General features: G+C 48.7%; 1 protein-coding gene across 1 annotated transcript in view; it reads right to left on the bottom strand.

The window, feature by feature from the left end:
- Positions 1-1,324: 1,324 nt before the first annotated feature.
- Positions 1,325-16,015, bottom strand: part of SCFD1 (sec1 family domain containing 1) — an 836,081-nt gene continuing 821,390 nt past the window's right edge. The window contains exons 24-25 of the mRNA XM_085627369.1: positions 13,880-13,948; positions 1,325-1,634 (exon numbers count right to left, since the gene is read on the bottom strand). Of these exons, the coding sequence (XP_085483495.1) occupies positions 1,611-1,634; positions 13,880-13,948 (93 nt within the window). The 3' untranslated portion in view covers positions 1,325-1,610. The remainder of the gene's footprint in view (positions 1,635-13,879; positions 13,949-16,015) is intronic.

The following is a 16,015-nucleotide window of genomic DNA, read 5'->3' as shown; positions in this document are numbered from 1 at the left end:
CCTCCACCTCTTCTGCGACCTTCCCAAATACTTGGAAACAAGCAATTAGCCTCCCACTGCTTAAAAAAACTATCCAGAGACCCTTCAACGCCCGCCAACTACAGGGTGATTTCCCTGCTACCATTCTTGTCCAAGGTTTTAGAGAAAATCAACAACAGATGCCCAGGTTTGGCTAGCTCACATTTTCTCAGGATACCGTCCCGGTGATTGTGCTCTCTACAAATCTACAAAACATAACAATTAGAAGAATGTGGTGAGGATACCCATTTTCGATCCAAGTTGAGTTAATTGGATCTAACTTCAAAATCTGACATATATCCCAGGGAATGCAAAGTATCTCTGCTGGCAGGCAATATATTGGTGATCATGGCATATCCTGAACACCGACTGCATATTTTAGAAAATGGCATGTCCCTTGGACCAATGAAGAGGAATGCAAACTCAAAGAGAATCCTGATTTCTAACGAGAAGAGAGCTATCCCTCCTTGTTCATTCAAATAGTGATAGATGCAAGTCTTGTCCGTAAGGACTGGTAGCTGCTTCCACGAGATGTGAGAAAGGAAAACGTTCAGCACCAGACTTTTAGCCTTCAGTTCCAACAGACTAATATGGAGTTGGCAATTATTTTACAGCCACTCTGCTCTGAACAACAAGTGCACTCCACAATCGTGCAAAGAGACATCCATCCCCAAGGTGATCTGTGGCCAAGAGGTATGACATGGCTCCCATAACAACAGGTCGAGCGGGATGGTCCACCACCGGAGAGACTGTACAGTCCATCTGTACATGTGAATGCAATACAGTAACACTCTCTTGCATCTTAACCAACTAGGAACTGCATTTGGTCTGGATATATTAACCTTTTCCATAATACATCTCAAGAAACAGTAAAGCTGTCACAGGCCCAATAGACTCATTGGAAGGGGACTAGACTACTGGACTCTTAGATTAGGGTCTTTAATGAGGAATGTCCCCTACGATGGGGAATGGGAGCAGCATGAAGAGTTTGAACACACGGCTCCGCCTAAGCCTGGACTCAGACCTATGCATGACTCCTAGGGGGACGCTGTTGGAACAAGGGTGGGGATGGCTGGTTGGGATCATTTGGTAATGAGCATGCAGTTTATCATCATAAAAGCAAATGCTTTGAAAACAAAAGCATGGTGCTAGGTGAGGGTGGCGCATGATAGAGAGACCAGGCCCTTTTCGTCAGATCCAGCGTCTCCACCTTCCTTTCAGTCATCTTTATCCACCGGTGGTAGTGTCAAGGGACAATGCTGTGCTTTTTGGCACCCAAAGTAATGAAAGTGTGCTCATACTGATGGAAGGGGTTTTGAATATTTATTTTAGAAATTAATGTTATTCCATCTGCGGTGCATGGTTCTATACATGGAGTACAGTGTTCCATTAATGTCCAGCTTAAGAGATGCGCGCCGGCTGCGAGCATTCTGAGGGCTACTGAGAAGGAGCAGGTTGAGTCGGCTCCCACCATGCTGCTCAACACATGGTCAGGGAAGAGTGTGGTTTCCCATCGTTCCCAGACTGGTCTCCCCACATTCCTGAAGAAACGCCCATGGCCCAGGGAATTCTGACGGTGGACATCTGTGGTTCTATTTCTGTCCAAGTTGAGAGAGCTAGACAGGGTTAGAAAAAAAGAGATGTCAGGCTACTTATCGAAGAGTACAAGTCATCTTTCACACTGTATTACCAAGTAACTACAAAATAATAGTAACTATGTTGTCGATAACTAAAAGGTCCTGAGGAAGCGACATTTGGAAATATGTATAATCACAAAAACACAGTTGGCCGATTAAGTTTCAGATATCTCTTTGAATTATGTATGGGGCCACTTAATCTTGAGAATAACAGTTATTTCAAGTTTGACCTCAACAATCCCTTTTCTAGAATTTAAAGTAAGTAGCGGTTGGGCTCTACAAATACTAAAGTATAAATGGGAAACCCACTTGACACCCATCTATCGACGAGTCCAGCGGTCCAGGATTATAGAGTAGTTGTAATTCGAGTTCTGAGGCAAACGAAAGGGCCTCTCCTATACCTCTTAAAACCTATGCTCAATGGTGAATAATAACCTGTTATCCTATAGCATTTAAGGTGCTGCAAATAACTATTAAACAATGTAACAATACTCAATTTATCAACCTCGGAAGGCTTAAGTGTTGGATCAACAGTGCTGTAACAACTCACTTTACTCAATCAAATAGAAGCCCTCAAACACTTCTAGAATATGTCGCATTTCTTATGTCTACACAAAAACTAACTACACTTTCAAATACAATGTATTCACATCTACTAAGAGCTATCGTACAGCAACATTACAAAACATTTGGTCACCCACAATCAGAGGCAAAACGTCTAGTGTCTCTAAGCTCAATCACCCATCAAGAGAGGCAAGTAATGCTCAGCCACTTCCCAGATCTTTTATGTAAATCACAAGCACGCGGCTAATTCTAGAATCTACCAGACAGCCAGACGAAAACAATACTCTGTGATGCCTAGGGTCTACAAGACAGCCAGGCACAAACGAAGCTCAGTCGCTTTTACACAACCACAAACAATGCTCAGCTTCTTGGGAGATCCACCACACAGCCAGACACAAACAAACAGCTCCTTCTTGGATATGGAAATAGGCATCCTGCTAGTCCAACGCCACTATCCAATCTCCAATGTCGAGAGCAGACAAGACCTGGGCCAGGGTGAGCATTTGAATTTCTCCTTCTAGAGGAAGGCATTGAGGGGACCCAGGTCTAGAAATAGGAAAAAGGCCTCTGTCCTTTTTGGGCACTAGAAAGTAGCTGGAATAGCAACCACATCCTACTTCTGACGCATGCACCCTCTAAATAGCCCCTTTGGCCAAAAGAGCTTACACTTTCTGCTGCAAAATAGAGAGATGGTCCACTGTCAGTCATTGGAAAGACTGTGGAAGGTGCAGTAGGGAATAAAGGAAGGGTAAAGCATGCAAACAATTTGTAGGGTCCACCTGTCTGACGGGATTACTTGTCAACCTGGATAGAACAGGTGGTCTGCCTGTGGCCCTGTAGACCAAGTTACTTACCTTCGGTAATGCATTATCTGGTAGAGACTCTATTTAGCTGCAGATTCCTTACCTTTGAATTTCCCAGGCATCAGGCTGGATCCAGAAACTTTTGCTGAGCAATACCCATTGCTCGCTCCGTCAGGTGGCTCCACTCAGCTACGCGTGACGTTGTCGGCAGCGTTGGTTATGACGTCCCAGTACCTATATAGGCACCGTTCAGGTGTGTGGACGTCAGTACTTTTAGATTTTTCCACACCAGAAGTGCAGAGCCTCGAAGTAACTGATGCAGTTGTGTGCAAAACTAGGGCGCTGAAAGGGGAGTAGCCCTAGCCCTACAATATTAGTCCGCAAAGCAGGAAGGCGTGGGTAGGGCTGAAAGGAATCTGCAGCTAGATAGAGTCTCTATCAGATAATATGTTACCAAAGGTAAGTAACTTGTTCATCTGATAGAGACTTCTAGCTTCAGATTCCTTACCTGTGAATAAGATAGCCAAGCCATACCATCCCGGCGGTGGCCTGTGGACCAATATCTTAAACTAGAAAGTCCTGCAGGACTGAGCAGGCAAAGTGCCCTTCTCTGCGGGCCTGACTGTCCAGGCAATAGTGCTTTGCAAACGTGTGCAACGATGCCCACTTTGCTGCCTGACAGATGTCTTGGACTGGGATACCCTGAGCCAAGGCTGTAGTCGCAGCCTTTCTACTGGTGGAATGGGGCTTTAATCCCTAAGGGGGCTGCATGTTTGCCAGAGCATAGCAGATCTTAATGCAGTGAATGACCAGGCGAGAAATGGTCCATTTCTGCACTGCCCTTCCCATCTCCGCTCCCACATACCCCACAAAGAGTTGGTTGCCAACCCTGAACTCTTTTGTGTAGTCAAGGTAGAACAACAATGCTCTTTTTGGGTCCAGTCGGTGGAGACGTTCCTCTTCCTCAGAAGGATGCCGGGAAGCAAAGAAGATGGGCAATGTGATGGATTGACCCAGATGAAATGGGGTCACAACTTTTGGCAAAAAGGAAGCCCGGGTGCGAAGCACCATTTTGTCTGGAAAGGACATTAAATAGGGAGGTGTACAAGATAGCGCCGGCAACTCACTCACCCTCCTGGCCGATGTAATCATCACAAAGAAGGCTGTTTTGATAGGCAACAGCCAGAGGGGACAATTATGTAAGGGCTAAAAAGGAGCACATATCAGGTAGGTGAAGACAAAATGAAGGCCCCACGGTGGCATAACAAAGGGAGTGGGTGGTAGCAAGTGAGCCAGCCCTTTCAGAAATGTATGTACAATAGGAGATTTAAAGAGAGAGAAGGCTGGTCCGGCAGCTGCAAAAGGCAGACAGAGCAGAGAGCTAACCCTTGAGAGTTCCCAAAGCATAGCCTTGTTGGGCAAGGGTTAAAATGAATAGAAGGACAGTAGAAAGAGAAGCAGAAAGAAGGGTCAATAGACCTTTCTGTACAGTGTAATATACATTTCTACCAACAGCAGACGTATACCGTCTTAGTGGAGGGATGCCTGGCCACCAGAATAACATTACAAACTTTGAGAGGACGGTCAAAAGCTATCAACTGCCGCCGCTCAATCTCCACGCATCGAGGTGCAGAGCTGACAGGTTCAGGTGGAGTACCATCCCCTGCTGCTGCGACAGAAGATCCTGCCGAAGGGGTAGCTTGATCGGAGGATCGATGCTCATTTTCAGAAGCTCTGGATACCAGACTCTCCTCTCCCAGTCCGAAGCCACAAGAATTACTTGGACTCGGTCGCTCCCGATCTTCTTCAGAATCCTAGGCAGGAGTGGTATGGACGTAAAGATGTACAGAAGACCTGAGCTCCATTTGCGGAGAAAAGTGTCGCTGAGTGATAACCGCCTTGGAAACTCCAGTGCACAGTATTGCTGACATTTGCGTTCTCTTCAGAGGCGAACAAATCTAGCCAAGGTTCTCCCTACTGCTGAAAGAGTCCTTGCGCCACCTCCGACTGGAGATGCCACTCATAATCCGCTAGGCATCGACGGCTGAGTTCGTCCATCCTGGCGTTCAGAGAGCCTGCCAGGTGTTGAAACAGCAGGGTTATGCCCTGCTGTTCCAGCCATGTCCCAAGACGCAGGGCCTCTCGAGAAAGGGTCCATGACCCCACCTCACCCTGCTTGTTGCAGTACCACATGGCGGTGGTGTTGTCCGTGAACACCTGTACTAGCTTCCCCTTGACAGAGGGAAGAAATGCCTTCAATGCCAATCGAATCGCTCGGAGCTCCAACAAATTTATATGGAGCCCGGACTCCGCGGGAGACCAGTGTCCGCTGATCTCCACCTCTCCCTGATGGCCGCCCCATCTCAGAAGTGACGCATCTGTCTCTACTGTGAGCCCTGGTTGGGGAAGGGAGAGGGGTCTGCTGTTGACCCAATCGCGGTAAGTCAACCACCACTGCAGCTCTCTCGCAGGTCCTTACGAGATCTGGACCATGTCGGTGAGATTTCCTCAATGCTGTGCCCACTGGAAATGTAAGTCCCACTCAAGAGCCCGCATACGCATACCTGGCATGCTTTACCAACTGGGTGCGGGAGGCCATGAGGCCCAACAGCCTCAGAGTTCGTCTCACCAAAATCCAGGATAGAGGCTAAAACATCGGAATCATAAGCTGAACATCCTGGACTCGCTGCTCGGGAAGACAGACCCGAAACTGCACTGTGTTCAGAACTGCTCCGATGAAAGGGAGCGTCTGAGAAGGAGTCAGGTGTGACTTCGGCACGTTTAAAGAGAACTCCAGCGAATGCAGAAGGTGGGAGACGACAGCCTGGGGCGAGGACGGCTTCAACAGCCAGTTGTCGAGGTAGGGGAAGACTGACACCCCTAACCTGCGCAGATGAGCTGCGACCACCACCATCACCTTGGTTAACACCCGAGGGGAACTGGTAAGGCCGAAGGGGAGCACGGTAAACTGAAAGTGCTTGCGGCCTACTGTGAACCGCAAGTAACGCCTGTGGCCCAGCAGGACGGGGATGTGAGAATATGCATCCTACAGGTCCAGCGCTACCATCCAGTCTTCCTGGTCCAGGGCAGACAAGACCTGAGCTAGAGTGAGCATCTTGAACTTCTTCTGGAGGAAGAGATTGACGGTACAAAGATCTAGAATGGACCGCAACCCTTTGTTCTTCTTAGGAATCAGAAAATAGCAGGAATAACAACTACGGCCTTCTTCTGAAACCGGGACCCTTTTTATAGCTCCCTTCACCAACAGAGCTGTAATTTCCTCTTGGAGCAATTTCAGATGATCCTCTGTCAGCCATTTCCAATTTGACAGAATGGGAGGAGGAAAAGAAAGAAAAGGTAGAGAATAGCTCTCCTGGACGATCTGCAAGACCCACTTGTCCGATGTTATGGATCTCCAGTGGGGGAGATGATTACGAATTCTAGTGTCGTCTTGCAGAGTCAGCCTAGGAATGCTTGGAATCTGCGGCTGCCGGGGGCAGGGTGACTGACGACTTCTGGCCTTTATTCGTGGATCGAAATGCACCGTGTCCATGTCCCCGCACGGCTTGTGAAGTCTGTGCAGGCCAGTGGGTGGGATAGGGTTGATGTAGCTGGAAACCCCTTCCTTTACCGCGAAAGGAAGACTGGCCACGAGGAGTAGAGGAGAGGCCCAAGGATCTGGCTGTAGCTCAAAAGTCCTTGAACATCACCAGGGCCGAATCTGCCTTTTCCCCAAAAACACGGGTTCCATCAAAGGGCATGTCCATCAGATTGGCCTAGAGAAGCCAGCTGTCCTAAGCCAGGCGTGGCGTATTAAGGCCTCTTTCGTTGAAATCGATCTGTCCAGCAGATCTGTCGTATCTAGGCCACACCTAATGGTGAATTTTGCTGCATCTCTCCCATCCTCGACTGCTTGGGAGAGCACAGCCCGGGCCACCTCCAGGATTTGTGGCAACACTTGCACAACCGTCTGGCAAATGGAGTGGGAGAAACAGCCCAATAAGCATGTGGTATCCACCAACTGCAAAGCCAGGTTGGAGGAAGAAAACAATTTCTTCCCAAATGATTCCAACCACTTGGATTCCCTATCCAGAGGGGTGGAAGGAAATGCGCCCTGGAAAGTAGAGGCCTGCACCACCAAACTTTCAGGGGTGGGGTGTTGGCTGCGGAACTTCAGATCACCTGGTGCTGGGTGATGGCAGCGTGCAACTGTCCTATTCACAGGAGCCCCTGTGCTAGGTTTGGACCACAAGCCTAGAAGGACGTCTGTAAGTGCCTCATTAAAGGGCAAAAGGGGTTCGGAAGTGAAAGCCCCAGGTTGAAGCACTTCGGTCAGGTGATTAGTCCTGACCTGCACTGAGGGTAGTTCTAGTCCAAGGACCTCAGTTGCCCTTTTTACCACCATGGCATAGGATGCCTCCTCCTTCGTAGCCACTGTTGGCAGAGAGAGCATGCCAGTATCTGGCGAAGTATCCAGTGCACTGGCTTCTGCAAGTTCCCCATACCAGACCAACTGCTCCGCAGAGTCTTCCTGGTGTTCCAGAGGTTCCATAGACCCCTCCTATTCCTCTCCTGAGCCTAGCACATCTTCAAAGTGCTCAGGCGACAACATAGAACTCCTGGGTTTAACCGGTGCTGGAATCCACGTCGAGCAACGTCGGTCTGTCTCCGTGTCGTCGGGGATGAGGATGGGGCTGGCACTTCCAATGGGCACCGGTGGCGCCGTAGGCACCGACTTCTGGTCCAACGGCAGAGAAGGTTGCGTTGTCATGACAGGCGTCGACCCAGATCCATGAGGACCCATCGGCGCCATGGCTGGACCCGTCGAACCCACGGGGCCCGAGAGCTCACCAGCAAGGTCGGCCCGCTCAAATACGCGGCGCATGGCCTCGTAAAAATATTATATTTGAACGGGGTCGCTCCGGGTCCCGGATAGGGAGTGAGGCACAAAGTCGACTGGCTCCGTGGAACTGTGCCTAGAGCGTTGGTGGTCCTTACCTTTCGTGTTGACGGACGACAGCCAAGATGAAGATGAAGTCCGGCTGAACTTCCTCTGCCTCTTTCCCGAGTGTTCCAAGGACCTTGAGTTGGACGAAGAGGACTTAGGGTTCCGGGAGCGGTCCTGCGACCTCCTCTTCTACGATTGGGACCGGAACCTCTGCGGAGTCTCGCTGGATGGTGTTGACTGAAAGGCGCTTCATCGCCCGCTGCCTCAAGTCCTTCGGAGCCATGTTATGTTACTGTGTTTTGTAACGCGCTCAGCTACTCCTAGGAGTGTCCCGGCGCGAGCCAAGAGAACAGTAAGACAAATGCACAGGTTAAAACAGATGGGTTTTAAGGTGTTTCCTGAACGAATTAGAGTCCTGAATCGCACGCAAAGATAGCGGCAATGCATTCCAAAGCCTAGAGGCCCTGAGAGCAAGAGATCTACCCCCCATACATTGAAGACGGAAACCGGGGGTAGAGGCATAAAGCTGCGATGAAGATCTCAGAAGCCGGGTAGGTTGGTAAAACGAGAAACGCTTTTTGAGATAGGGAGGGCCTCCATCATGGAGGGCGCGATGTGCAAGGACCAAAGCCTTGAATTCAACGCGTTTCCTGACTGGGAGCCAGTACAGCAAACGAAGCGAAGGTGAGATACAATTTCTGATGGGGAGATTGACCACCTGCCGGGCTGCAGCATTCTGGATCACTTGCAGTTTTCTCAGCAAGTAATCAGGCAGACCAATGTAAAGACCATTGGCGTAGTCGAGGCGGGAGAGAATCAGAGCCCGGACCACTGTCTCCTTCGCTGGTCTAGGCAACAGAGGCAGAAACTTTCTCAGAGATCTGAGTATACCGAAGCAGCAGCCTGTTAATTTTTTTATCTGAGTCAGAAAGGACAGCTGCTCGTCGAACCAGATACCCAAGTTCTTGACTGGGAGACCCGTGCAAGATGGAGAGGGAAAAGCTGGGGGCCAGAGAGAATCCCTAAAATGAGGCGGAAATTTACCATAGAGTAAAATTTCAGTCTTTTCCTCATTGCATTTCAATTGGGCAACAGATAGCCAATGAAAGACGGCTGCCAAGCAGCTCTGCACTCTGGAGGTAGAATAGTCAGTCCTGTCCCATGTAAACAAGAGCTGAGTATCGTCAGCATATGCAACCACCTTGGCCCCCCCCTTCCTCTGCCAGTTAAACTAAAGGCGTAACGTATATATTAAAAAGCAGAGGGCTTAACGAAGAACCTTGAGGAACTCCAGTGGAAACAGGCTGAGGAGGAGACGCAAACGGAGGAAGCCAGACCTGTTGTGACCGAAGAGTGAGAAAAGATTCCAGCCACTTCCAGGCCTGACCAGTTATGCCGATAGCGGCTAGCCGAGTCAGTAACAGAGTATGAGGAACGGTGTCGAATGCAGCCGACAAATCCAAAAGGATAAGGGCTGCACTCCCCCCCCGAATCCAAGCATTCACGGATAGCCTCCGAAACCTCAACTAGGTGCAGACTCTGTGCTGTAAGAAGCTCTAAAACCCGATTGAGCCGGATGAAGAAGCCTCGCATTCTCAACAAAAGCAGTCAGTTGTTCGCTGACTACCTTTTCACAGATTTTGGCCAAGCAAGGGAGTAAAGAAATCGGTCGGTAGTTGGGAGGATTGCCGGCATCAAGCGATGGCTTTTTTAACAGCGGGATAATTTTAGCTTGTTTCCATTCCTGTGGAACAACAGCCTCAGTGAGGGACAGATTAACAAGTGTATTTACCTCAAGATTAACTGTCTCGGCAATAGAGGCCAAAAGCCTAGCTGGACAGGGGTCAGACGGAGACCCTGACTTTAAGGATTGTAATAGTTTCAGGGAGTCAGATAGTGTCACCGGGGAAAAAGCAGAAAACGATACCACCGGGGTAGAGCTGCCGGCCGGAGGCCCACCATTAGAAGTAAATGTTGCCTGAATGGTCCGAATTTTAGCAATAAAGAAATCAGAGAGCTTTTCGCACCAAGAAGCAGAAACTGGAAGTTTCGTGGCCATGGCTTCTGGGGCCATAAAACTCTGGACGATCGAGAAGATTTATTTTGAATTGTTGCTGGGGCACTCAATCCGCTTAGTATAGTAAAGACTTTTCGCTTCGCGGATAGCCTGATAGTAGATCTTCTGGTCATCTCTCAGCGTCTTCTTGGCTATTGGACAAAAGACAGTGCGCCAGCTGCGTTCAAGCTTTTTACAATGCCGTTTGAGCAGCTTCAGATTAGGGGTAAACCAAGGTTGTGAGGGAGAATCCCTGTGGCGACAAGACAGGGGAGACAGACTGTCCACAGCTCGTCCAATCCAACTCAAGAAACATGCAAGGGCCCCTTTAAGGTCAGTCGGAAGAGTGACCCTAGAGTTGTCTAGACAGAGCCGAAAGGCTTAGGGATCAATTTTTGCTGTTGGAGGACGGGAATTGAGCTGTTGGTCAATAAATCCATCACTTACAGACCAAGTAAAACAAGAGAGGAAGTGGTCAGACCAAGAGACAGGCATAGGGTTATCCAAAGAGATAGGAAAATTTGAACAAATAGGGTCCAGAATGTGCCCACCACCATGGGTAGGAGAGCTGACCCATTGAGTAAGCTGAGCGAGATCAATCGCCTCTAAAAAGGCTTTGGAATCGCTCAGGTCCCGTTGATCAAGGTGAATATTACAATCACCCAAGAAGAGGTATTGTGAAAAGCGTAAAGCATGGGAGAGAAGCAGCTCTCCAAGACCACTGAGAAAAGGGCCAGCGTAGCCAGGCGGTCTATATACAAGGGTGCCGGCTAGTGTGGAGTGGGCCTTCGGAGCCATGGCCCAACAGTCTGAGCACGAGAGACAGATGAGGTGGGGGTCGGTGACCGACATTTGGGGAATCTATAGCTAGAAGTCTCTATCAGATAGGGTACACTAAAGAGGTTTGGAAAACGGGGTTGCAAGGATTGGGGAGAGAGTGGTGCACCGGGTGGCACGCTGATCATGGCCGCACGGCTGGGGGGCAAAACTGCTGGGTTCCCTGTGAGGGCTGGACAGGCTCTGCCAAGGCAATGTAAGGAACGGTGAAATTAGGGTGGTTGGCAAGGAGGGAGGAAGGGCCCAGAGAGTCAGCGGTGGCCCTACTCTCTTTGAAATGTTTGAGAGCGGAGTCCACTTTGTCCCCAAACAGGCGAGTCCCAACAAAGGGCATGTCCATCAGGGAGGAGTGGCCATCGCCAGAGAAGCTAGTCAAGCTTAGTCACGGATGGTAGTTTTTGGAAAAGCTGGTGTCTATGGACCGCCTGGTGAAGTTGGTGGTGTACAACCCACAACAAACTGTAAATGTGGTCGTGTTACGCCCATCTTAAATACCCTGTGACAGTACAGGGCAATAGTCATCTGGCACACCAAGGAGAACTTGTACCACTGAATTCCAAAGGGAGGGAGTGGAACGGCCCAACAAACAGGAGAAGTTAACAGGGGGAGGGCCAAACTGGCAGATAAAAAGAGGCGATTTCCAAATGTTTTCACACGCTTCGACTCCCTGTCAGGGGGAGTGGTAAGAAAAGTGCTTGGATTGGAATGGCTGGTGGGGGCGTACACCATGAACTTTCTGGCGAAGGTTACTGTGACAGGAAAGCTGGGTCACCAGAAGCAGGGCGATGGTGCCTTGTTAATTTGTCTATTGACTGGTGTACCAGAGCAAAGCTTAGACCAAGTACCCAAAAGTGCGTCCGTCATAGCCTCACTGAAAGACAGGAGTGTTCAGAGGAAGTCTGGTCTGGCTGCGGGATCTCAATAAGAACGTTAGTTTTCACCTAGAGAGTGGGAAGTTGGAGATCAAGGATCTGCTAGGCCTCATGGCCTTGTATGTCTGGTTCCTCACTCCAATCAGTCCATCAGGATCTGCAATGGTGGATTGCCCTATGCATGACCATTTTATAGAAGGCAGATTTTTCAGTGGATGGTCCAGGAGAAGCAAAAAGTGCAGTCTATGGAGAGGTGTCTAGCCCACTAGCCTCCTGCAGGTCCTCATACCAGTTGTCATCCTGATAGGAACTCATCACCTGGGTCACAATCCTTATCGGAGTCGGTCCCTAAGACAGAGTGCTAAGAATGTTGCCTGCCTTGAGGTAAATTGTGTGAACGACAGGATGACAACAAACCTGTCCAGGTGTCCTAGGGTACACTTCTATCACAGAGCGCTACTGGGCTAGGCAGGGTGAGCAACAGACAGAGCTAGGTTTCCTAGAGCATGCTTATACTACTGAATGCCATAGGGATGTCAACAAGTCGAGCATGGCCTCCTTCTATGGCATTCCTCTACAAAATTTAACAGGAAAAACCCAACATCAGGAGCACTCTGTTAATGCTGGGTACCTAATAAATGGGGAAGACACTCGAGCAGGACTTCCAATAACATTAGAAGTTGTGTCACCTGCTGTATGGTGGCAGACGTCAGATACAGACACCAGCAGATTTCTTCTGATACAGAGATAGATCTCAGGCACAGAGGAAGATCTCAGATAGGAAAGGAGACTTCAGATACAAAAGCATGTCTCACATAAGGAGGTACATTTCAGGCACAGACCTTGGGTATAGCTGTATACATCAGACAAGTAGGTAGACCTCAGAAATGGAAGGAAGTTATCAGATACAGAAGTCAGCTTCTGGTAAGGAGGTAGATCTCAGATAAAGCAGCATAACTCAGAAGAGGTGGTATACCTCTAAAGCACACTTCAGAGTCTGAGAAGACCTAAAATACGGAATTAAATCGCAAGTAATGGGGTTGATCTCAGACAAGGAGGTAGGCCTCACATATGGAAGTAATCTTCAGATAGGGAAGCAGGCCTCAGTTACATAAGATCTCAGATACTGGGTTCAACCTCAGATAAGAAGGTAGGCCCCAGCTATCTGAGTCCACCTCAGCATCGATAATAGCTTGTTTCTAGAAACAGACTCTGAGGCTTTGCCCTTCGACGGCATAAACCTCAAAGAGACTGATCTTTAACATCCTGTGAAGGTAGCTTCACTCAGCAGTGTTGTCGCTGTCCCAAAGCACTCAACAACTATTGAGAATGATTTAATGTCCAGTCTGCAGACTCAATGCTGAGGCAGAGAAAGGCTTGGACGGCAGCTCCTTACAATGGTTTACCCTCAGTTGAATGAAACAAGTTGCTTTCCCTCAGGGTCAGTTTGAAGCAGCGGTGACATGCTCATGATGTAGTATCTTTGACGTGGGAAAACAGGCCAATGCAGTACGGAACCCTGTCTGCAAGTACCCTCGGAAAGTCTCACTGCCTACAACTTATGACCACTCTGGATCTGCCTCGAACTGTGCATATCCTCCATTACAAGGGCAAGGGGTACAAATCTGGCAAAACCAACATGAAAAGAACTGAATGTTGCAAACCAATAAATCTCAATGTAGAAAACGCTCTCTGCAACTTAAAGTCTCAACCTGGTGAGACAGTGGACACATGCATGAAAACACCCCTAAATTATAAAGCAGTGTGGCAGTTCCCAGCAGACGTAAGCAATGAACATTTAGGACGTGAAGAACGTGTGGTTGGGTACCATGACATAGGTGCAACAGGGTAAATTTCTCACCCTGGCTTCTGAGACACCAGGGATAGAGACTACCATGGCACTAGCTCTAAGGCCTGAAGGCACAAAAGGATATCTGATGTGATCTCAAACTTTCTCCTTAATAAAGTTGCGGTATTCATTATGTTTGCTCTCATTTGAATGGGTATACATAAGGAAGGGCACCCTGGTCTCTGTACACTAAGGGAGGACTCATACATGGACTAATCGCACACCACATTCCAGCACACCACAATTCACATCCCGCATCACACAGTATAACACAAACAGTTGTGGAATGAGTTACCTGTTTTAGAAACTGAGCGGCATTAAACAGTTCACTGCAGCCATACAAGACGTGCTTCCCCTGTTTGGTCTGTAAAATACAAGAGAAGCACAGAGTATGAGGAAGGCAGAATGAAGCACCACAACCCAGAGGAAGAGATAAAAGAGCATGACAGTCAACGCACTGAAGACATTCCTGAAACAAACATGAACTTACTTGCCTGTGACAATAGTCTTGGATATCTTCCTCTTATTTGTAACCTATATCGTACTTTGCACCGCTGCAAAGCATCGTGGAGTACTTTTGGAGTTCAATCCTTTTTTGGCTTCTATTTCCACCAATTGTTGCAGTCAGTGGCAACAGCCTGCTGGGGTTACTGAATGGTGAGCGGGAATGTTACAGGAATCTGTTGTGTGTTTCAGCTCTCCACTTCCCAATAGGATTGATTGTTGAGATGAGGTGTTACAACCTCCTAGCCTCTAAGAGTGACCACATGCTGCTGAGTGCACAGAACATGAGTAACATGGTGGGAATAAAACCCTCCACCCTGAATCCCTTCCTAGTAAACCCATGCGAGGCTCACAACCTGCAGCACCCCCAGGCTCGGAGGCACTGGCTTATCAGGATTGCACTGATCTCTCCATGCTGCTATTGGCAAATGCCTGCATCCAATAGGCCGGGAGGGATTATGTGTGGCCAGTCTGGACCTGGTTTCTGCTTTGCTAGAATTAATCAGGTTAATTGTTGTTAATACCACGCTCAGTGGACATTATCACATACACAGCATCACTGCAACTAGATCAGAATGGATGAAGAATTGAAGGTCCTTTCCACTCAGAAAGCATCCTTCGCGTGGAGGTTTCCTCACAATTGCACGTTTTCCCCATTTCCTTTTCTCAAATTCCTCAAAAGCAAATATTAAATATTAACACATTTTATTTTCCCTGCAGATGTCCTTGGCAGAGTTCCTCGGCTTTCCTGGGGTGTGTGAGAAGGTGCTGACAGGCACCAGGGGTCCTGGGGTGAAGTCATAGTCTGCAGCAGACTTTGGAGTCGACCGGCCATTAGCATTCTCCATCCACATTGAAGGGGAACAGAAGATGCCATAATAATACATCCAAAACATGTTTGGCAGAATCTAATGTACACAAAGGAAAACACAGATTAATCCTGCAGATTCCTCCCCTCATGAATATCCTTCCAGGCACCAGAGTAGTCTGGAAAACTGCTCCTCCGCAGTAGCTCTTCAAAGCCAACAGGTGTCGTGATTCCACCCCCAGATGTGACTATGTCTTTGTGCATTACTCGCCAACTGTCGAGCTGGCATCAGTTCCGGGTACTTCTTCCACACCCTACTAAGGTATGCGAGATGAGCCAAGAAAGCACCAGCAACCAAAACAATTATGAAATGTTTGCATATGTTTGGATCTTAAAATTCAGGGCACAGACCGTGCATCACTGGACCTCCAGGAGGCCTACTTTCATCTTTTGATTCTCCTCGCCCCAAAGCGCTCCTCAAGGTTCACTGTTGGGGTCTGAACACTTCCAGTTTGCGGTCCTCCAGTTCAGAGTGGCGACGAATCCACGCATCTTTCCTAAGGTGCTGATGGTCGTGGAAACTATGCTGCAGAGGTGAGGAGTCCGTGTATGACTGACTGGTGAAAGTGCAATCCCCAAAGTTGGTCCATGAACAGGGGAAGATGACTCTCCTCCGTTATGCAAACTTTCCCATCAGTGTCCAGAAGTCTCACCTCATTCCCACACACAGGCTGACCTTTATTGGGATGGTGCTCCACACAACCCTCATGAAGGTCTTTCTTCCTCCTCAGAGAATCGCGGGTATTTGGGCGATTATGTCAATGTGGCTGACTCAAGTTCGAATCCTGTTCCTCCAAGACTTGCATCTGCTAGGCCTCATGGACTCGTATGTCTGGTTCCTCATACCAGTCAGTCCATCAGGATCTGCACTAGTGGATGGACTTTGATAAACCTCTGAAGGGTCGTCCATGGAGCCCTTTACATGCTCAGACTAATGTGGTCATGGATGCTTCCTTGCCAGGTGGGGAACACATCTTTGCAACTGCGCATGGTCTTTGGTCCGTGTCAGAGTCATGCCTTCACATAAGCGTGCTCGAGTTGTAGGCAATCCATCTTGTC

The sequence above is a fragment of the Triturus cristatus genome, chromosome 9 (genome assembly GCF_964204655.1).
Source record: "Triturus cristatus chromosome 9, aTriCri1.1, whole genome shotgun sequence".
Classification (NCBI taxonomy): Eukaryota; Metazoa; Chordata; class Amphibia; order Caudata; family Salamandridae; genus Triturus; species Triturus cristatus.
This window is presented reverse-complemented; position numbering and strand designations above follow the sequence as displayed.